Raw genomic sequence first — 23,403 nt, 5'->3', positions numbered from 1 at the left:
ATAATGCGCGTTGCTCTACACTGGCAATACATTATGAATGTCAAATAAGAAGAAGACGGTTTTCGATTGTTAACTTTACCTACGCTTCGCACGTTTTTAATTAGTCCCCGCAACATAAGCAACAAATTAGACATGACGGGAATTTATTGTTAAAACAGTGCTTCCAAACATAAGACACTTAAGTACACTATATAAAAAATAACTTCACAAATTAGACATTAGTTTGCAATCGGGTAAGTTCCGCAACGGCGTCGCTTTTACTTATCAAATGTCATTGTAACTCAAGTGTGCGTGTGAAGGCATTTAGTAAAAGATTTGCTTAGTTGGGGTAAAACAAACGCCTCCTTTATGGACTTTTCATCTTACTGCCACTGCCTGACCTTTTTACCTTTCATAAATACCTTCTATTCTCTCCCATTCCGCTCTGTTCTTTTTTAGCTTTGCTATTTTTCTGTTATAAAACTGGTTTAGAAGCTGATAACGTGCCTTGCAGCATTAATTAACAATGCAAATGTTGTTGTTTGTTCTCTTAAATGTGCGGACCTTGTTCAGAGCTTTGCCAAAAATACTCTACTGTTAATTTGTATTTGTAAGTGATATATCGCTTTTGATGTACATTTGAATGCTTATGAGATTTATCCAAATATTCTAGTGGACTTAAATACTTTGGCATGACGTAGTATTTGTTGTTGATTTGTTTTTTATTTAGCAACAGGCAACGGTGATACGCTTCTATGTATGTATGTACATTCACACATACATACATCTATGCGAATTTTGAAACATTGCCAAAAATTCGTTTCATTTTAGACATTTTCACCGCGTGACCCTTTTGCGAACGTACAAATGGCAGGGTATATAAATGTTTATTTGTAGGGCACTATTTTCATTGTTACTCCATAAATGAATCTATCAATAGAAACTCATCTGTAAATCAATTAAAAGGGCGCCCTTTACCCTCCATCTGGTTTTGCCTGTAAGGCCCACCGAGACGCTTCTGGAAAATAATGAATGATCCCCAAATGTGCCTCAAGTGGCGTACAGTGAGCCAATACAGTTTGCTTACTAATTTGCTTACATTCTACAATAGAAACAAAAGTTCAAAGCTTCATTACGGAATAAAACATTTACGGAAGAAAAATAAAAGCATAATCTCCTTTCGTCAATGAAGTTTCAAAACAATTCGGTAATCTTCAATTAGATCTGTGTTCCAATGAATTCAATTAGCAATAAAATGTCACTATGGATCTTTGGTGTCGAAAACCACTATCTGTTGTATTTCGAACCCGAATTTAGAAAAATTTTTCCTAATAAAATAAACATGGAGTTGATTTAAAATAATATAGTGTATGTAAACTTGATAGGTTAACTGTAGTTATGTACGTATGTATGTACATATGCGCAGAGAGTAAAAGTTACACGAATGCAATAATAGTAATAAGATGTAAAACATACATATGTACGTATGTATGTTGTGTATATATGTATGTATGCACATATATAAATATACATATATACATATTGGTTTCTGATTTCTAAAGCACAACTGCATATGTTTGCATCCTTTTCAAGCTCAAGCACAACTTTAACATCAACCGAACAGTTATTATGTCATTTAACTAAATTTAGCGTTTGTCACACACACACATAAATACATACGCTTTGTTGCTCGGCAGGCGCTCTCTATATTGTGTCGTTTCGTCATCACATTTAGCTTGCATGCTGCGTAAAACGCTGAGCTTTCAATTATATTTATGTTTCATTGTATGTTTATGCCAATTGATAATGAATTATTCGCTTATGCCATTAGCTGTCCAATTGAGCTCGAAGTGACTGCAAACGTTTTTTCGAAAAAAGCCGGCAAAGTAAACAACATTAAAACACAACGGTTTTTTGTATTGTACGTGTGTGTATATGAGTTTGCATGGGAATAAAAGAGAGAGAAAGAGAGCTCCAAACAGCTGACGGCGCTCAATTATATGGCAGCGAACGAATATTTAAATTTCTAAGCAGTTAACGTTGAAATGTAGACGCGACGGCAACGCGAAAATCGAGTTTCCGCTAATTGTTTATTTTTTGCTTGCCAGCTACGAAATGTTTCGAACGAATTTGCAGTGTCAATGATTGCTCAAATAAAGCGTTTCATTGAGTATAAGCGTTTATGTTTATGTTCAAAAAAAAACAATACTAGACATACGAAACTTTTCATAAAAGTTGAACTTAATCGTCTAATACGCGAAATATTAAATAAGAAGCAATACAATTAAAACCGTTCATGATCAAGGTCAGGCACGTAGTCCACTTCGTAAACAACGATCAAAGGCTCAAAATTAATTAGTGGAGCTATTTTTGAAACGTTTGCAAATATCTGCATATACACACACATGCATACATACTATATTCATAGGTATATTATCATTTTTAAACAAAAATTTGCGATAAGACGTACATAAATATTTCGCATGTGCCAGCGAGTGAACTTAAAATCAAACTTGCAGTTTAGGAAGCGTTCAAATAATGCGAAACCGGTCCATTTCCAGAATCGAAGCGCATAAACTTGTTTAACTTGTCTAAGATTTCATTGTCATCAAAACAAAAAAAAATACTTGGACGATTTGTGATTTATTACTATTATTATCATAAGCCAACTTAAATTTTCTACTCCAGTACGTTCTTTGAATAATTAACGAAGTTAGTGTTAATTGATTTTCACTGTTTTCGGCTAGTTACATACATCCATATATTTATACATACATGTGTAATATAAACAGGTACATAAATTTATACATACATGCATACATACTTATATGTATGATGCACTTTTCCATTTGCATTACGTGATCCGTGGGACTGCAGCTAATTTAGCTTTTTATTGCCTTTGTGTTTTTAGATGTTTCCATAACACTGTGCAACACATTGCGACAACATGTTACAATATTTCTTTATTGGCATACAAAAAAAGGCGAATAACAAATTGAAAATAGCGTAGAGGTTAATCTTGTTGGGATGAACCAGTATGGGGGCTAGCCAGTTGGGAGTCATAAAGGCTTACCGCTAGACTCCTTACGGGTATGCCTGGGTCCTCGCTAGAGCTAAGCGCGTGACAGTAAAAGCCGTCACGTTCACGCACGTCAAATTTTTAGGCACACTCACGAAGCAACACCCACAAATTGTTGTAAATGTTTTATTATTACAATTATAATCATTGTAGATTCTAAATTTATATAAAGTTTTCTTTGTCTTGTCAGTAAAAGTGACATTTAATTAAATTATTTTTAACCTTTTTTGTATGTATAGTTTGTAATCAGTACATATTTGAATGTGATTTTTGAGATGATATTTATGTAATTGTAGTCGAGGGGTATTAAAAATAATTTGCCATACTAAAGGATGTAGTAACTTAACATTTTTGGGGTTTTGTGAGTTCTGGTTCTGAATGTATTTTTTGGAGGCCTTTTTTCATATCAGTTTTCCGTCTTTGTCTTCAGATTTGGTAAAATTTTGTGTATTCGTGAATTTTCATGAGTTGAACATCACGGAAATCTTTGTAGTCGTCACAGAAATCACGCACGGAAAAATCAAAGCTCAGCTCTAGTCTCCACTACCACAGTTTGAAACGATTAGAAACAAAAGTACTCAGTAATATATTTGTATGTATATACAAAAGTAGCTGGAAATTTGTATTAAAATCTGGTAGTTGGACCCGCAGCTATGGTAAACCACTGAAATAGTACACCAGTTTAAGGATTGCTCGACTTACAGAGTAAGAGATAAATATTCTTATTCTATTCTTCATTAAAGCTATTCATGGAACTTTAAACTTGATATTCCGTTGAGCGAAGTATTCTTGGAAAAATCAGCTGAATAAACAAAACACTGGGCATAGGTTGCGAGATCAGTCCCTGAAAAATATGTCATTCGTTGAGCTTCTCAAAATCTAAAGTAAAAGTTGAAAACTTTAGAACATTTCCATTGTGTGTTTCCAAATTTCAAGTTTATATGTCGTTTTTATTTTGCCCATAAATTTCAAAATAGAGTTGTGTTTGTTCAGGTAATTGATTGAATGTGCTTGGCAATTTGTTGCCCGGTGTTGGCGTAACGTCACATGTCTATTTTCTGCAATTCTTACCTATTTCTGTTGACGCTGCCCAAACATGAAGTCATTCATTATACATTTTTGTGCCAGTCTGCCAAGTTTCTTTTTTTCTGGCTGCTATTTTCTTAACACATTCTCATAATAATTTGTGTAAAAACAAATAAACAATGTGTGTATGAATGTACTTCAATATTATAGAGAGAGAGAGAGAAGATGCACAGAGCTATTTGAAATTTGAATTTACTGCTGATAAGAGATTATATAACATTGTAAGCCCCCATTCAAGCTTTAACACTGCACGCTTGAATAGGCGATTCACTGATGACTGAGTGACTGAAAACTTGGTTTGGTATTAGCGATAGGAGGGGCTGTAAATATATAATGCATATATAGGGCTACAATGAGCAATCGAGCATATACACGTACCTGACCCGCGTTTTCTATTGATCCAGTTTGTGAAATAAACAATGACATGAAATAGGCGCAGGCTTACATAATTAGGGTAGGGGGCAACGGATGGAGCGGGTCTAGAAGAATGCCCAAAAGTGCTTCAATTTTTTATAGTAGTTGTGGGTTTATTTCTGTGACTCACGCACATTGCAAGCGACCTTTAAATGTACAGACATATGGATTAGTGCTAAACATGTTTTATTTTCTTGCAGTTGTTGACCTAAAGCCGCAGCACTAAATTTAACAAAACCTAAAGCTATACACACAACAACAACCAGCCACGTCAACAAAATAAATCTAACAACAGAACAACAACAATATGTTGCGCAACACAGCTTTTGGTTCGACACCCACCTATAAATTATTGCTCGGATTGGGTCTCTGCTCTCTGGGCGGCGCGATGTTATTTGCCTATTTTAAGCAGCGCAACGATGAGGATAACGAGGGCTCAAAGAAACAACAAAAACAGAACACAACAGCCGCACAACAACAGCAGCAGCAGGAACAACAACAACCACAGAAGGAGATTTGTCTCAAAATTGTTGTAGAGAACGACCATGTGCCCCTAATAATTGGACGAGGAGGGGCTAATATCAAACTTATTGAAGAAAAGACCGGAGCCAAGATAAGATTACGGTAAACGTTTTGGCATTAAATGCTAAATCATCTTGATAACACAAATATTTATACACATTTTTATACATATATAGCGATAAAGACAGCGGTCACAAATTCTGTGACATTAACGGTGTGCCGGATGCGGTTAAGGCGGCACGAGTGCTGCTCATCAAAGAAATCGAACGCGCACCTGTGGTCAAGGTGGAGCTGCAAGTGCCTCATCGTTTGGCCCATAAGTTAAATGGACGTGGCGCTGAAATTATACAGGATATATGCCGAAATTCCCTGGCCAAGGTCAGCATCGATCTGAATGGACGCAATAACAAGGCCAAGATCACAATTGTCGGCAATCAGAAGCAGGTGAGTGGTTAAAAATTAAAAGTAAACATATGTACGAGTAAGTTTTGTGGACCATATTTTAATGTTTACTTTAAACAGTGAAAATATTTTGTGTCGACTGCATCCCAAAATATTTTTTGTTTAAAATAAAAGAAAACAATTTTTTATAATAAATCAAAGTTAAGCAGCCATCTATTATCAACACTAATCCCAATTAATATTATATATATTTTCAGGTAAACATTGCGCGAAAATTGCTGGATGATCAAATAGAAGAAGATGAAGATTTGCGTCGAGCCGTCGAGGAAGTGGAACAGAAACGAGAGCCACGCCGCTCGCCCACCAACTCGAGCATGTATTCATCGCAGAATTCGCTGAGTTCGCTGCAGCCACGGGATAAAATGCTGGCCGCACGCGTCGATGATAAACCAATGGAGGTTTATGTGTCAGCGGTGGCATCGCCCACCAAATTCTGGGTACAACTGGTGGGACCACAGTCGAAGAAACTGGACGATATGGTGCAGGAGATGACGAACTACTATAGCAGTGCCGAGAATCGTGCCAAGCATGTGCTCACAGCGCCCTATGTAGGTCAGATTGTTGCCGCCGTTTTCAAGTTCGATGAGAAATGGTATCGTGCTGAGGTTGTCGATATAATGCCCAATCAGTTCAACCCCCAGGAGCAGGTTATTGATTTATATTTCGTGGATTATGGAGATAGCGAGTACATTGCGCCAGCAGATATCTGCGAGCTACGCACAGATTTTCTAACACTTAGGTGAGTGGATCCCCAGTTTTGGATAATTAAGCTTCTTTATTGATACTGTTTCTATATAGATTCCAGGCTGTTGAATGCTTTTTGGCTAATGTGAAGTCGCCACTGATAGATGACCCTCTGAGATGGCCAAAGAATTCGATAACCAAGTTTGAGGAGTTAACAGAGGGTATGTAGAAAATGGAGAATGGATATAAAAGATGTCAGGGTAGTAGTTTTTCTGAATTTTAAATCAGCCCTGTTCCCCCATTTCCAAATTCAACCATTTATTTAGAATTAAAAATTAAATTATTAATTTTCTACTCTTCCCATAGTGGCGCATTGGCGCAAGTTAATATCGCGCGTGGTGACTTATAAGGAACGTCCGAGATTAAACCCTGAACAAGCAGCGAGCTCAGCTGCACGTGACGGTACACCCATACCTGGTGTTGAGCTGTTCGATCCCACTGATGGCGGAGAAGTTAATTTGGGACATTTGATGATTACACAGGGCTTGGCCTTACCTTTGGATGATTCGTACCCGGTGCGTTCTCGTTCCAATACACCATCGAATCAAAGTGATTCGACCATTGAGGAGTTGAGCGTAACCACGCCCACAACACCGATTTCGCCAATGTCGGTGTCTATTATAAATGATATGGACAGTGTTTCGGCTGCCGAGGATGCGCACTTTGAACAGCAATTGCAGCATTTACAGAAGAAACTCCAACTTAATGGCAATGACATAAACACAAACACAGCGAACACAATCAATCCGGTCAAGCTAAGTACCGATGACTATCAGAACAGCAATCTGGACAATATAGCAGCGGCTGCCTCCACCACAAATGGAGATGTGGGTCGTTAGATACGCGCTGTGATCATCTCCAGATTGCCCTTTGTTATAATATAACATATTTGTTAATTTTCCTTCAAAATGCACGCAACATTTGCGCTTTGACTGAGCGGACTGTGCGGCAGCTATCACTGGACGTGTAAATAAAGCGTAGGGAATAAGGATTTATTATTAGACATTCAATTCAAAAAATTGAATCATTTATAGCTGCTCGTGACTGTTTTCACATATCCTGACATTGAACGTGAACAAACGCAGATTTAAGCACAACTCTTAGCTTTTGCTATAAGATATATTATGCCATGTTACTTATTGTTAGTAATAGATTGACATATGAATGTATAAATCATGCAAAATACAAAAACATCAAATTTCAAATGTTTTTCAATGTTATCTTAAAGGCAAACAATTCTTGGGTAAAAGGCAATACAAATAGACACCAAAGAGAGAGGACAATTAGTGAAAACTTAAATCTACGATCAAGATTCAGTCTTAAGATTATAATCGGATTCATATCAATATGTCGTTTGTTGTGTTTATTGATATCGGTGGTAGGTAAATCGCTCTTAGTTGACTGCGCAGGCGCGCAATATCCATATCGTCACGCTCCATTTCGCGTACAAGCTGGGAAAATTGCACTAAGCCCTCGCGATTGCCTGGAAATCCATGACTCTTGATTACCTCCAACTGCAGTTGCATGACCAACGGGAAGACGTGCTGCATCATCAGTATCATTTCCTTGCCGGCCGACGCCTTGGCCTCGGACAATCTTTTACAATTCTCCGGCTGATTCACCGTTCGTATTATGTCCATTAGTATTTGTTTGGCGCTCTCATTGTTGAAATTGGCAAGATACGACATTTTTAACAAAAATTGTTTACTACACCGCCCAGAACTATTCACTACGAAACGCAGACAGTTTACCTCAATGACAGTTGTTACGACACTTTCCCACACTATTTTTAACAGCTGACAGGTATTAAAAAACATTGCATTTACTTTTCCAAAAATTGTTCAAACTAATTAGTTATCACATTTTCTCGAAATTTTGACACTCTAATTGCTTTTACAAATTAGCCAATTTAAATAAAAATTAATGACTCGTTAATGTGACAAAAGATTACACGACGCTTACCAGCACTGGCAGTAATGTCACGTCGGAGAAACATCAGCGAAATCGACGACAAAGCCACAAATACTAAAAGATAGCTTATTTTGCGCAAACTTTTACATAGAACAAGTGCATAATATGCGATTGCATATATTTATTGTGTATTTTTAATAAATCCGACAAAATTGTCAATGTAAATTCTAGAGTTTTAACAAGAAGATAAACAAAACCGTCGCTGTCGCAGTGTAGCCCCGATGTGCAGAAAGAAGAAGTGAAAAAGTGCGTGTAAAAGGCAACGAAAAAGTCAAAATACAAAAGAAAGAAGCGGAACAAGCAGAATAACAACACACATACACAACAACAATACCTATCTAACACACACATAAACTTCGTAAAGGCAAGAGGAGCACCCGCAGAAGTAACAGCAGCAACAGCGCAGTCCGCAATTGTGCCACACACACAAAAAATCATCAAGAACATTGTCGTCGAAAAGAGCAAGAAAGCAGAACCAACCAGTAATTACGCATTTGTGCCGTACTTTCCTAGGAATATCACAATCATCACCATAGTCGAGTGCCGCCATCATTCATAATGAATCGCACCGACGGTCTGGTGAGGCGTGCTGTGAAGACTCGCGAGAATGGAGCTGAGGGCGCATCAGGCTTGAACGCTAACACATTGGATGACAATCAGGACTCACTCGATAACAAGGATCAGGAGGACAACCTAGACGATGGAGACTCAAAAGAGACACGACTTACGCTCATGGAGGAGGTGTTGCTGTTGGGCCTAAAGGACAAAGAGGTTCGTCACAAACACACATCTACATCTGATAAATATTGTCTGATAAATGCGGTGCTATCTATGCTAGAACTGTTTTCTAATTGGAATTGGAACGCCTTTTAGCTCTAATTGCCATCATCACCTTTTCGCCTTAGTTTTTTTTCTTGCCAACTACAACTCTCCTCGACATTTTCGATGACGACAAGCCACACTTGAAGCCATCTGTCTACTTTCTTATTGTTGTTGTGCTGTTGTGCAAATGTATGTGTGTGTGTAAAATTTAAAATGTTAATGGGCAGCGCAGCCTCCGCCGGCGCCGCTGTCAACGTTTTTGTTTTTACCATCTCTCTTCTTCATCTTCGCTTTAGGCCCATAACCAGCCATGAAGTTGTATTAACTTATTGCATTGTGGTTGTTGGTGATTGCCTAGAAGTGCATTGACGCTTGCTGCGCCCTAAAAACGCCACTTGGCTGCCAACAACAATAAAATAAAATGCACATTTTTGTATTGTGTAATAAGTTTTAATATCTTTTCGCTGCTCCCTCTCTGTTGTTTTATTCGAATTTACAACTTTGTTTTTGTCTACATAAACAAAGTCTTTATAAAACATTGACCATTTGTATTTGTATGGTAGTAGATCCATTTTACATTTCAATAGCTGTCATAAAATAAAGAAAAAAGTATTTCTTCAACATTTATTGCACTTTAGATGTCACACAATTGTTGATTTTGCTTTGGAACAAATTTGACTTAAAACGTGACAATTTGTTTTAAGCTAAGAAAGTGGGCCGTGATGCGGAATTTCAACACTTTGTAAAGAAAATGGCACAAAGACAAATTCAGACATGTACTTATATATAAATATATGATATTTTTTATATATTGTTCAGCATATTCGCGTAATTTAAACCTAAACTTCTAATATATTTAGAAAAAAATTGAAACAGTTAAATACTTTGAAAACTATTGAACAGCTATATATAATTTGCAGATCTTCCGAGTTGTCTTGAATGTTACAACATTCCACATTTTAATTCGAAATTGATAAAGATATTAAGACCGATTTATGTAAAGACATGCAAATGCCTAAGATGTTTTGGTCAGTTTCTGTTTGAGCATATATGAGAAAACACCCTAATTCCGATTTGTCTTTTCAATAACTAGACTAACATACGAGTACTTTGGAGCTATTTATTAATTACAACTCTGCACCAAGTCAACACTTATTGTTCTAAGCAATCTAAGCATTAACCATCTAATAGAATATGAAGTTCATTGGCACTGAGCAGGCATAGGACTTGAGCTTGGACATATCCATTTTTTCTTATTAGCAATTTCGTTTATTCGTCAAACAAAACAAGTTTCCGGCACTATATACATAAGTGCCTCTTCATTGCTCAGTTGGTCGTTCGACTGTAGAGCTGATTTGCATATTTTTGTAATATTATCGTACATTTTCGCATCGAAGCTCAGATCGTTTTACGGCGACTAGATTCGTTTCTGCACACTCGTATGTTTCAGTAACGATATTTCATTTTGCTCTGTGCTTTATCTTTCTTTCTCATTGTGATGTTCACAAAATGTTTAACTACAATACCATTTGTTTTCATGGTCTCTGTATAAATACATATTATCAGCTCGTGATGTACTTACGAAAATGTTACGAACTGTTAAGTAGCAGGTCTATTTGTTTTTAGTTTGTCTCGCTCTCTTCTGAAACGTGTCGTAGCATTGGTTCACTTTTTGCATCATACACTTGGCGACGGGTCTTATCGCAAACATTTTAATTAAGTAAATTATTTGAGGAAGTTGTAGAAGCTCGTCGGGCCCTCCTCTCTTTGCCCCGATCGTCATTGTTGAGGTCCGGCGTACTCTTATCAGACAAAACGTCATTAATTTTATTTTCGTATGCGTACTCAGTATATAGAAAAGAAATTCAACAATGGTAGCCATACACTATTATACATTTGAGTACCTGATAAGTACTTTTCCCAAATACAGACAAAATGGTCAGCGATTATAAGTACTTCCAGTTTGTGATTCACTTGTGGACACTTTTAATGGAAGTGTATAAAATACGACCTATAAACACGCTTCCAATTGATAAGCTTATGCGTCTGTAATCGGCTAGGTTTTTTTTTATTGGGTTGGCTTACAAGCCAACATACTTATAATTTTTTCTTAAACAAATGCATCTGTTTAATGTTTGAACAATTGGCGTGGATTAAAAAAGACTGAGCCTTGCATTCAACGCAAGCTGCAATAAGTTCATTCTGCAGGGCGAACATGTGCAAGTTTCATTTCTCGAAACGGGGTCAAAAAAAAAAAACAATTCAGGCTAAAATAATAAACATGGCGATTAAGCTGATGTTTATGTTTATTGGCATTCTTGAGACTGCTTTTTTAGATCAAAGGCTAGTAACTGCTTTTTTAGATCAAAGGCTAGTAACTGATATTAAGCGTACAAACCAAAAGATAAATGCGAAAATTTTCCAAGGTGAAGATCAAAACAGATACATACAGAGATAATAAAACAGTTCTCGCACTTCTAACGAAAGCTTGAGCCAAAAAAATTTGTTGTTTGTCTAATCATCTGTATCTCTTTCATCTTAAATAATCTACAAGCATATTTCTGAGAACATTTAATCGCTGGGCTGTCAACTATTGTATATAGTACTTACATACATATGTATGTATGTACATACGAATGAAGAATGACAATTTTTTATCTTTCTTTCTAACTTTTTAAGTCTTCCCATTTATTATGCATTTTACCCCAACCAAAAAATCATGCTTCTTGTAAGTGATTAGGACTTGATATGAATAAATTGCGCATCGACCATTTTTAAAAATTGATTTAATAGTGTTTTGTTAAATACTCCGGATAATATATTTCCCCTTTACATATGCTGTCATCGTACTTTCCAAACGCTGTGTGGTAACACCGCAGAAATTCTGTGGATAGCAATCAGCTGTTTGCAAAATATGTTACAAATCTAAATCTTTGTATGTAAATTTATGAACAGTTGTTTGGTGTTGCCACCCCCAACTGGAAAAAGAAGTATGTACATATATTTGAACTACCGCCAAGTCTCCGTCTATAAAATTACAAAATTAGCGCAAATATCTATATAATTATTACCCTCAATGTATTTTAAGTATAGACCATTGTCGCATTAACTTTCAACGTTTTGGTTTAATAAATAAACTTTAATTTAACAACATGCTCTATAACTTCTCTCAATATGTATATTCCTAAACATCTTTAAAGGAGAAACACTTTTTATTTTAAATACATCAAATTTTGTTAGCCTTTAATTGTTTCTTCTATATACTAACCACTTTTAAGACCTGTAGTACATTTTTGAAGTCGCGGAGATGCAAGACCAACCTTATTTTGTTAGCCACGAAGCAAATATTATTAATAAATTTTTGTATATTGAAACAAGCCAGCGGTCTCCTTCAATAAACCTAGCCCCGGGCCGGCGAGGATTACGCGGCACACAACACAAGAGTTGAAAGATTTCAGTTTGTTTTTTGTTCATCTGTTTCCCACAAAGCCAATTTTGTACATCTTTTGTATCTGTAACTTATTATTATTATGTTTACTTTTTAGGGTTACACATCGTTCTGGAATGATTGCATATCAAGCGGCTTGCGTGGTTGCATACTTATCGAGCTGGGCATACGTGGGCGCGTCATGATTGAGAAAACGGGCATGCGACGACGTGGTTTGTGTACAAGGTGAGTTGAAATTGCATACATTGCCTTTATCTAGAGTATCCAGAAATGATTTATTTGTTGAAACGTATTCTGGCAGGAAACTTATTTTAAAATCAGACCAGCAAACCGGCGATGTTTTGCTTGATGAGGCACTGAAACACATTAAGGAAACCGATCCGCCAGAGACGGTCCAAAGTTGGATTGAGTATTTGAGTGGTAGGCTACAAATTGGATATTGTAGTGCATATGCTTGAATGGTGATTTTTGCAGGCGAGACTTGGAATCCACTGAAGCTGCGCTACCAGCTGAAGAATGTGCGTGAGCGACTGGCCAAGAACTTGGTGGAGAAGGGTGTGCTGACAACAGAAAAACAAAACTTTCTGCTATTCGACATGACGACACATCCGCTGAGCGATAATGTTGTCAAGTGCCGTTTGGTCAAGAAGGTAAGTGTCGACAAATCCTACAGAATGAGTTCCTTCCAATCAAGCCCGTTTGTTCATTTTGCAGATACAAGATGCCGTTTTGTCAAAATGGGTGAACGATCCACAACGTATGGATAAACGTATGCTGGCATTGATCTTCCTGGCGCACGCAAGCGATGTCATTGAGAATGCATTTGCGCCGCTCAACGATGATGACTACGAGGTGGCCATGAAACGTGTTCGAGAACTGCTCGATCTGGACTTTGAAACAGAGGCGGCTAAGCCGAATGCGAATGAAATTCTTTGGGCCGTGTTTATGGCGTTCACGAAATAAGCAAAACTTACGCCCACACAAATAAACATATACACAAAAACACACACACAGACACACACACATAGAACACATACCTACAAACATTGCTGCTTGTTTTTCAAATGTGTAAGCAATTTGTGAGCAACCAATGAACGAGAGAGTGAAAAAAATGAAAATATCGGCAACCATTGCCGTGAAACTTTAGAAGCGCAAAATGATTTCCTTCAGTTTAAATTGAAATGCAAATGCGGCAAGTGTTTAAAGAATAAGTTGAAGAAACAAAAAAAAAAGCAAATTGTTTATAGAACTTTTTAAATGCTGCCTGCAATGCCAGCAGCAGTGTTTTCATGTGGAAACCTTTCGCGTTATTATATTTTTCTTTTGCAATTCCTTTTTAAATAAAAACAAACTCTAGTTAATAGTCTAAATGTACACAAACAATTGCCGTGTTATTCCATAAGTTGGATGTTCTAACCGTATTTAAAAGTTATGAAAGAGTATTTTCAGCAATTCAACAAATTCGGCAAGCGAATTCGTCTTTGGGAATTAAATCAAAAATTCCACAAATACACAAACAATGAAAAAGCAAAAAAGAAAACCTGTATAGTTAATTTGTAAACAACAATTCTTGCAATTTGCCGAAGCGGTTGTTTTTTACATAATTATAAAACTAAAACTAAATGTAATAAGCAAACCAACTTCGATGTATGTAAGCCTCCTGCCCACAAAAGATTGTAACACAATAATAATGGGCGGATGGGCTCTCGTCAGGCTGATTCTGTACTGCGTGCAATGTCAATGTCGTTATCTCTATATAATTTCGATGAAATGAAAGTAAAAAGAAAACAAATTGAATTAACACAACCGGCAATTAACATAATTAAATATTCCAAGTGTTCCTTTGTGATCTAAATATATACATATATTCAAAATTGTCTATCAGAGCCATTATTTATTTCTAATTTGTTTTACAAAAAGCATGCACCAACACACACACACACACACATACAGAGAGAGACATCTAAAGTAAAATAATTTTCTATTGTTATACATATTTCGGGAACATTGACAAATTTTTCTATTATACAATTTTGTGTATGTAAATGTAAATTGTGCACGTCATATAACTCTAGATATTTAATGGCATAATAATATATATAAATAAATATATATATATATATATATACCGATAAATCTGTATGAAAATAAAAGATTGCAAAAAATGTTGGAAAAAAATGTTTGCAATTAAAACATACGTTAATATTAATTGTCACGATTATCTGATTAAATATAAATAAAAAAATATTCAAACGTGTAAGCAAGTGAGTTGTTTTAGATTTTTTCAAAAGTTAAACCTCCGAGATTTCGAATCGAAATAGGAACGGAACCTCTATATTTAGGGAATATAAAACAAAATTCAGTGAATTGAATATCATATCGGGCGGATCTAGTATCTCAAAGGATTGATACTTAGATATGCTTTTGTTAATTTTAATCAAGTAGCAGAATATATTTCTTTTAATTGTGCCCTTCTGTTTGTTTTAAATATGAACTTCCCAGAGTTCCTAGAGTATATAACTATAGTTGCAGAGATATATAAACTGTAGGCCCCCGCTCTTAATTTTATTATTTTTCGATTCATATTCGAAAATTGGTGAACATTGGAATGCAATGTTGAATGAAGTTTTTCCGTGTTTCTTAGATTTTATTAGATATGATTCTATGATGGTATCTTACCAGAAGTTGAACTTTATTGGAAAAATTGTCAAATGTAAAGGCTGTAAAAATTTTTATTTTTGATAACCTATATTTGTTATTTTCGTGAGTAAGTTTTTACAAATTTATTTCATCCGTTCTTGAAGTCTGCAAATTAAGTGAAGAAAAAAGCGATCATGATGCACATTTATCTGACAAATATAAAGATTTGTAATCTTTCCGTCGTCACATCTTTCCCAATACGTCCTTCGCTTTTTACGGCTTCGATTACGTCCTTGATTGAGAGCCCACTGTCGTCCACCTTTGGTCGCCTGTACAAAGGATGTCCATCGCCCACTGTTGGTGTTTCTTGGATCAGATGTGGATGCGCTTTCGCGCATTTGCCACGACTTCCGTTCTTGTTTCGTTTTGATGGCTCTAGACGTATATGCCGTTTCGCAAAGATCTTGCAAACGTTATTCGCGTTCATTGGCATTTTTTTGAATTCGATTTTTGTCGAATGAAACACTGACAGAGTAAAAAGTGACTATCAAACATATTAAAGTAGCAGAAATAAGCCAGAAAACGATGGTTGATTGCGTCAACGAATAGTCATGAAACTTCACAAGCTTACCCACGGGACTATTTTGAATATTGCCACAAAATTTTATCAACATCGGTTGAGCAGTTTCGGAGTTTATATGGAAGTTATACTTCCATTTTTATATATATAGATATTCATTTAAATTTGTAATATTTCGTTTTATTTTTAATAAATGTTGCACACAATTAAGACATACATATACGATTGAAGTAATTCTCACACAAGAAACAAATATGCGTATTAGTGTAGATAAACAATAATCTTTTGAATTAAACAAATAAAGTAATGGGGGAAATCTGAACACAGTGTAAATAATCGACATATGCTCATATCCTTTAATTAAGGAAGTATCCCAAAAACAAATGGTAAATACAAATGTGTTACTCAGTATTGCCCGATTTATTACATCCTTCTTATTTTTCGACTATAGGCCAATAAATCAGATATCGTAAGCCTTATGTAATTACAGTAAAGAATTAATCCTATGCTGCTTCTCCTGCTACGGTTGCTGTAATCATCCAATGGCTTGCTTTCTCAACAAAGTGTAAGTGGGGAGTTTTCAACTAAAGGAATTGCGCGTCAGATGATTCTATTTTTAATTAGATTAAAAATATCTATTCACGGAATTCAATTCTCTAATAAGTGTGCCATTGGCAATAATCGATTTCAAGCACGAATCAAACATATACGATAAATATAATTTTCTAAATGGGCTGACAAAAATATTGAAAGAAAAGACATGCAAAAATTGTTTAAACTTTAGTTAAAAATAATGGAAGATTGATGCGCGTGAAATGATGTCAGCACTCCTATCGTTTTACACACATAATTGAATATTGTTTGTTGATTTTTTTTGTCTGTTGTATGCTATAAATATATGTGTATTGTTGGTTTTTAATTTTGTTTTCCAAGCACCAGCGTTTGCTCATTTAACCATGCGATGCCGCATACTTGACAGACGACGCATGCGCGCTCGGTTCTGTGAATAGCTGCTGGCCCAAATGTCCGGTGATCGCTGCTGTTGAGCTGCGCTTGAGGACGCTGGAAGCTTATATGTATAGCCTACGTGCTAACTTAACAGATCTTTAATTTCCTTGTGCATGTGACACAGGAAATCAACATAGCTGGCCGAGCCGTCTGTGCCGCGATCCTCAATAAGGAAGTGACGGTATACGCTCTCCAGTTTATCATTTTGACGCACGCAGGTAATCTGTAATTAATTTGAATAGTATAATCAAGCATTTAAAGCATACAAAATGTCCATTCACTTACCCTCATGTAGCGCGTACGTTCCGCCATTATAGTGTTGATGATGCCGTTGATGCGGCGAGCCAGCGGAGTGTCTGCAGTTATGGCGAATCGCTCCGCATTCACCTGCTGCGTGCACTGCACACCAAAGAGTGGTTGAACAAAGGATGATGACAATGACTGTCCCAGCCAGATGAACAGATATACGCCGTTCTCCAATATGTATGCGCCATCCTCCATCATCTTTTCGTGCGTGCAGCGCACTGGTGTTGGCAATTCGGTCTCATCCGGTTCCACAGTGTGTATTGGAATGAAGCGTGGATATAGATAGTTGACCGACATATTTAGATCCATCGAGAGTACAAACTGAATGACATATGAGCGATCGTCTAAGGTCATATCAGAGCCACCGGAAACAGCATCGTTCTTCAGCAAACAGGATGAATAGAGCGGCAGCAGTTTCAGACACTCCGGCAGAATGAGTTGACCCGCAGATGTGGGGGATGTGCAATGCTTGCGATAACAGGCTAATATCTGTGCCGCGCGATGTATCAGATTGTCCTTCACCTGCTTGGGCGTGAGCTCCATCAGCTTGAAGCAGGCTTGTTTGGCAAAGAAGAGCATCATGGCGTCCAGATCGCAGCTCTTGAAGACATCCGCAATAGTAACAGTCACACGTAGAGCCAAATTTAGAATGCGCAGACGTCGCTGACCGCTGCAGGATGTGTAGAGCAATGCAACCTGTAAGTAGACGTTCTCCTCAGGCGGCAGCTTGTCATCGTGTTTGATTTCAATGCAGATAGACTTGGTGGCATCTTTACAGAAAAAAAACAGAGTGAGTGAGATTTTCAAATGAAGGAACCGTTGTGTCGCTTACCAACACTGGCCAGCTCCACATCGGTGGTATTGGACATGTAGAAGTGGCCAAAGAACTCAGTGGGGCGTATGCCTGCCGAGGTGCGAACACGCATGACGGCATCGAAGGCAATGGGACGTGAAACGTTCTTAATGATGTCCTCAATCAAGCGCTTGCCATCAATGTCGGCCTGCAAAAGAAAGTGAATTTCGGTTAGGGGTGCTCTCCTGTTTACGCTTTTTGAGCTTACCTGGAAATAAGTATATTTGTAGACTTCGCCGCCAGTTAGGCGTGGCACCTGACCAATAGTCGCAATATCTATGTAGGCATTGTTGAAGACAAACAAATCCACAGAGCAGCCTTGCTGCACACACTCCTGGCCCAGCTGATTGTACGCCGTGGTCTGAGGAGTCAGTACCGTTTTCTCCTTATCCGTGCCCAGTAGTTTGCGATCGTCGCGATTCTTTAGCTTGCCCGGTGCCTCTGCAATGGGCAGCGTAGAGTTGAATACCAACAGCTTGCCAGCTGCATTGGAGGCTTTCAGAGCTTCCAGACCCGCCTGTATGGCCGGATACAATATGGTCTCCGTCTCCTTAGTATCAACAAACATGCGTGGTATTTCCTCCATCAGAGCATCAATAACAGCAGCCGATTCTTCAGGATGACAAAGGAAACCATCGAGCAGTGGCATAAACATTTCTTGCACATCCCCAACAACCATCATCTGAGGCTGTGCCAGACTGCTCTTAATATTGTAGAAGTGGACGGTGCTGTTATAGGTGATGAAACCGACGCGTACGCTCGACTTATCCTGACCCTGATCCACCGGCAGATGCTTGAGTATGTGCTTGATTTGCGAACACAGAAGATGTACGAGCCCAGACTTTACGGTGTTATACGATACGTCTATGATAAATATGAAAGCAGGCACCTCGGGTGGTGTGTTGTTCTGAGGGTAAGAGAATCGAAAAGTTAGGGCACATTTTCAAGATATAACGCTAAAAACGAATGGGGAGAAGAATATGGAATATTTTAAATTCAATACTTTTTGTAAAGCTCCTTATTTTGAGGCTAAGTGTGCCATTAAATATAATGACCCTTATTATCAATGAAAAGTAAATAAATATTTTGCTACAATAGCTGTTTTTGGACCGATTATATCAAACCAGAATCTTTTCCACCCATTTTGTTACTACTCTAAAAGAAATGACAATCTTGAATTGGCATTACTTACGCGACAATAATCCTTGGTGGCCAGAAATTCGTATGTGCCCAGCAGCAATTCAGGCCTCTCATGTTTATCCACACGCTGTCCGGTGTGATCCAAATGCTGATAATAGTCGGGATGTACTGTGGACAGAAGTAGATTCATTAGTGGCCTAATGAAAGTGTAGAGCACACTTTAAACTTACCATCTGAGGTCACCTTGCACATGAGACACTGGAAGCGACGGCCGGCGTCCACAAATTGCATATTGGGCGACATGTAGGCTTTGCAGCGATTGCAACGAATGGGTCCGATATCGCCAAAATTGACAATAGGCGGATCCATTTCACCCTCGCCAATGCGTGCGAGCGGCGAAATATTGAGCGTGAATGGAAGCGCTGTGGTTTTCAGTAGGTCGCCTGTGTTGGGGATGCAGTAGAGCGAAGACCGCATGAAACGCGGCGACGAGTTGCCCTGATCGTGCACCACAAACTTGGTGGTGACCAGCGGTGGCAACAGACCAGGTTGATTTGTCACAAACGGACCACCGGCCACACGTTGATTTTCTATCATAACCTGAATGGGGTTGGGCATTTGGTCCGGATCGAGACGAGGACGCTGCTGTGGTGCCTGTTGGTATCCGGGCATAGGTGGTTGCTGCAAGATAGCGCTATTAGAGAGGATAGGCTAGAAAATCTAGAGCTACGTGTACTTACACCGTATCCTGGTTGTGGTGGTCCCATTTGGCCGGGATACCCACCTGTTGGTTGTGGCGGATAGCCCTGCGCCGGTGGCTGTCCTGGCTGCGGTGGATAGCCGCTTGCTGCTGCTGGCGGTTGTCCAGGTATTGGAGGTGGTCCCGCGCCGAATTGGGAAGGTGGCCCCGGGGGCTGCTGTCCTGGTAGTGGTGGCTGGCCAGGCAATGGCGGTTGTCCGACCAGTGGTGGCACACCGGAGAATTGTCCTGGAAAACCACCTGCATAACTAGGGGGCTGCGCGCCATACGGCTGTAGTCCTGGTTGTGGCATTGGCGGCATGCCACCTTGCGGATATTGTGGACGTTGTCCGAACTGCGGTGGTCCTGCTGCTGCTGGAGCTACTGTTGGTGGTGCACTAGATTGTGGTGGCAAAGCTTGAGCTGGACGCGCAACCGGAGTTTGTGGCGCCTGTGAGCCGTAAGGAGCTGGTGCCGCTCCCTGTGGTACTCCTGCCGATACTGGAATTTGTCCGGGCATAAAAACTGCTGGCGGTGGTGCAGCTGCAGCTGGCGGTATTGGCGCACCGGGCTTCGGAGGCATGTGTGGCAATCCCGAAACATTGGCGCTGTTTAGGGTCATTTGATTCGGACCACCCTGCACGCTTTGTGGGGTGGCGGTTCGCGACGGCGCCTGCTGCATGTTGGCTGCCGAAGTGGGTGGGTACAGCTGTGGCGGCGGTGCACCGGTTGCATTAGCCAATCCATTTGTGGGTCCTGCACCATAGGGAATGTTGTTGTTTATGGGCAGCGTGCTTGGCAAACTTGTTGGCACTGCACCCGCTGGTGGTCCATTGAGCTGTGCCGCTGCTGGTGGTGGAGCATTTGCATTAAATTGATTGTACGGAGTGGCGGCAGGGGCCAGCGGCGACTTCAAAGGATTCGCGCCCATGCTCAAGCCACCCATCGACGTGGCCAACTGCAATGCAGATAGATAGATGTGTTTAATTGAAACACCATTCAATTATGTTCTTATCATTAAATGAGAGGGGAAACAAACTACTGTTGGGAAACTGTTGACCTCGTTCGAGCATCTTGAATAGAAAGGCTTATCAGAACATCGCTGACCTTAGACAAGGCAGCGAAGTCTAAGACGTGGTGGGTGCAACACAATGAATTGTGTTTATGGAAAATAACTGACATTTATTTAACACGATTCACTCCGAGTTTAGAGAAAACATGCAGCTGCTTACCTGCTGTTGATAATTGCCGTTTAGGTAGGCTTGCGAAGTGGGGGGAGCCGAAGCTAAAGAATTCGGAGGCGCTGCTGACGATGGCACACCATATTGTTGTTGTTGTTGTTGTGGCTGTTGCTGCGGCGGCAACTGCTGCGCTGGCGCTGTTTGCTGCTGCTGTTGTTGTTGCAGCGGCGGCGGCGGCTGCTGTTGGGGCCAGCCCGTTACTCCCCCGCTCACACCAGTAGGCGGAGGTGGAGCATATTGCTGCTGTTGTTGTTGCGGCGGCAGTGGTGGCTGCTGAAATTGCGCTGGTGGCGCTCCATACATGTTTGGATTCATTACTTTACGTATTGGCTTGCGGTAGTTTCAGAAATGAGCACATAAAAGCCACACAGACTTGGCTTGGCACTGCACACGACAACTTTCACACTCAAATTGTTGAAGCTCAAAGTTCGTTTTGGACGCGTTTTGTGTCGAACAGCGAAGTTATTCGGCCGTGTTTGAGGCGCACGGAGTATTGAATGGCTTTTAAAGTGCAATTGGATGCAACTTTCGGTGCCTGGCGCACGGAATTCACGTAATTTTCGAAGAAATTTAAGCAAACAAACTTCCACGTCAGCCCCCCAAATTCGATTTTTTTGCTTCTCATTTGCCAACTCGCTGGTGAGTTGCCAGCTGGTTTCACAAAGTTGCCACATGTCGAAAAGAGCGCTAGTACTCGATACAAGTGGGGCGATACCGCATGCAGTGCTACCACTAATCACAGAAATTTAAAACAACCGATCGTTTAATTACAAAATGCATTTACTTTCACATTTTTGTACTTATTTTTTGTGTTTCTGTTGTGGTTTGTTTACATGAATTCTTCAGGAGTTACGTGCCGAAATTTCGCCACTCTTTCAGATAGTTCTTCAAGGGTGGGCCGTTTAGAGGGATCATGCGGCGGAAAGTCGTTGCCATCGATGAGGACATGGTGTCGCAAACAATTGGCAAAATTCAGACCCGTATAACGTTCGATCTCTTCGACGTCGCTTAGGAATTCATGCAGCTGTGAGCCGGCAAGACTTCTTCTATTCGGTATAATGAAGCCCTCCATGTAAGGAGAGCAATCAGGCGCAGGCGGATCCATTACTAGCACCTTGAAGTAGTGCGAAGGCACTGGCACAGGAATCCAATCAATAATCTCGTAATCCAGCGACCAGTCCTTTTGATTGCTGCAGTTGGGCAAATAAAGCGGTCCAGTGTACGCATATACCGAATGGTTCTTTATAGCCATATGGATTATGTACATTTCCAGCTCGTACCAGATGTTACTTGTAAATACTCTACCCATGTTTGCTTTGTTGCTTGAAAGTACACGGATGTCGGTGAAACGGTGAAGAAAATCTTCACCGGATGTTGGTCTTACGAGCTTCTGCACATTATTACGATGAAGGTGCTCGCACATCCAAATTGTCGCCTTAGTACCTAATTGCTGTGACATTACATATTCCTTGTGAGCGCTGACGTTCTCAGTGCCCGGCAACCCGAACTTAATCAGTTCCAGCATATTCGGTGGCTTTGGAGGTCGTTCCTCCTTCATTAAAAATATACAGCTAAATATGTCGTAAAGGGGTGCAACTAGAACTTCACGAAGCTTGTCCTTTAGGCGGGACTGGCGATTCCACAGTCGCGATTCGTGATCGGTTTTGAATGTCGAGAGCTACGGAGGAGTAGATAATAAACTGTATGCAAAATGAAACTTCGGTTAAACTTACAACGGGGTAAAGTTTGTGGCGGTGGTGATACACATTGGGATCGGTTTGAATGAGGTAAAATAGATTACGTATTGAGCATTCGTGTTGAAAGTAGGCGCCACAGACAAACCCCGTAACACCTGCCAAGACATAGAGCGCGTAATGGTGAGCTTGGGAGTCATTGGGGTGCATTGTGGCATGGATACTTTATACTCTATTACTTTTAATTTTGATAAATACCTTCCACAGCACTGGCGGTTTTATAGTGAACAAAATCATACGATATTCCCAAATTAAGCTTAAAAAATATACAATTTTAGATAGCCTACTCGATAATTGAAACCTAACTACTGAGCGTTTATGCTAAAACTTCTACGAGTATAAACCCTTCCGTTTTTTGTGCGAATTGGCGCTATACTATATTTTCTTTCGAGCTTGTATAATTCTTATATTATTATATACATATATATTTTATATTATTATTATATTATTCTTATACATTAGGGCTACAGCTAAAAGAAAATTTGTATCACACCTTAAGCAAATTTTACTCCACGAAAATGTTTGAATTCGTAAACAAATTCTAATTTTTTAATATTAATATTACGTTATTATTATGTTTTAACATACATATCGTACTGACATATAAGAAAGAAG

General features: G+C 39.2%; 5 protein-coding genes across 8 annotated transcripts; 2 read left to right on the top strand and 3 right to left on the bottom strand.

Moving 5' to 3' along the window:
• The first annotated feature begins 111 nt into the window (after positions 1–111).
• On the top strand, positions 112–7,491 carry LOC115630995 (tudor and KH domain-containing protein homolog). Of its 4 annotated transcripts, none has more exons than XM_030527586.1 (6): positions 112–233; positions 4,759–5,182; positions 5,257–5,524; positions 5,740–6,281; positions 6,341–6,447; positions 6,593–7,491. In XM_030527586.1, the coding sequence occupies exons 2-6, from the start codon at positions 4,866–4,868 to the stop codon at positions 7,123–7,125; spliced, it is 1,767 nt and encodes a 588-aa protein (XP_030383446.1). In that variant the 5' UTR covers positions 112–233; positions 4,759–4,865; the 3' UTR covers positions 7,126–7,491. The 4 variants fall into 4 exon arrangements, with proteins under 4 accessions (XP_030383446.1, XP_030383448.1, XP_030383447.1 ...); XM_030527588.1 differs by lacking the exon at positions 112–233 and adding an exon at positions 2,128–2,284; XM_030527587.1 differs by lacking the exon at positions 112–233 and adding an exon at positions 2,275–2,407.
• LOC115630997 (protein C10) lies at positions 7,485–7,990 on the bottom strand. The gene has a single exon (XM_030527590.1). The coding sequence runs from the start codon at positions 7,972–7,974 to the stop codon at positions 7,624–7,626; it is 351 nt and encodes a 116-aa protein (XP_030383450.1). The 5' UTR covers positions 7,975–7,990; the 3' UTR covers positions 7,485–7,623.
• Positions 7,991–8,260: 270 nt separating this feature from the next.
• Positions 8,261–13,684, top strand: LOC115631043 (Golgi phosphoprotein 3 homolog sauron). The gene is made up of 5 exons (XM_030527674.1): positions 8,261–9,028; positions 12,625–12,752; positions 12,829–12,947; positions 13,002–13,177; positions 13,242–13,684. Exons 1-5 carry the CDS (start codon positions 8,816–8,818, stop codon positions 13,488–13,490), a joined length of 885 nt encoding a protein of 294 aa, XP_030383534.1. The 5' UTR covers positions 8,261–8,815; the 3' UTR covers positions 13,491–13,684.
• A 2,464-nt stretch (positions 13,685–16,148) lies between these two features.
• On the bottom strand, positions 16,149–21,649 carry LOC115632006 (protein transport protein Sec24C). The gene is made up of 8 exons (XM_030528934.1): positions 21,026–21,649; positions 19,795–20,751; positions 19,285–19,735; positions 19,107–19,222; positions 18,123–18,821; positions 17,894–18,062; positions 17,041–17,831; positions 16,149–16,978 (listed from the first exon to the last, which is right to left on the bottom strand). Exons 1-8 carry the CDS (start codon positions 21,347–21,349, stop codon positions 16,838–16,840), a joined length of 3,648 nt encoding a protein of 1,215 aa, XP_030384794.1. The 5' UTR covers positions 21,350–21,649; the 3' UTR covers positions 16,149–16,837.
• Positions 21,650–21,796: 147 nt separating this feature from the next.
• LOC115631263 (endonuclease G, mitochondrial) lies at positions 21,797–23,391 on the bottom strand. Its single transcript, XM_030527974.1, has 4 exons — positions 23,386–23,391; positions 22,987–23,044; positions 22,768–22,886; positions 21,797–22,712 (listed from the first exon to the last, which is right to left on the bottom strand). Exons 1-4 carry the CDS (start codon positions 23,389–23,391, stop codon positions 21,864–21,866), a joined length of 1,032 nt encoding a protein of 343 aa, XP_030383834.1. The 3' UTR covers positions 21,797–21,863.
• Positions 23,392–23,403: the final 12 nt, after the last annotated feature.

The sequence above is a fragment of the Scaptodrosophila lebanonensis genome, unplaced genomic scaffold (genome assembly GCF_003285725.1).
Source record: "Scaptodrosophila lebanonensis strain 11010-0011.00,11010-0021.00 unplaced genomic scaffold, SlebRS2 tig00001412-arrow-pilon, whole genome shotgun sequence".
Classification (NCBI taxonomy): domain Eukaryota; kingdom Metazoa; phylum Arthropoda; class Insecta; order Diptera; family Drosophilidae; genus Scaptodrosophila; species Scaptodrosophila lebanonensis.
Note: the sequence above shows the minus strand (reverse complement) of the source record. Positions and strands in the feature narration are given on the sequence as shown.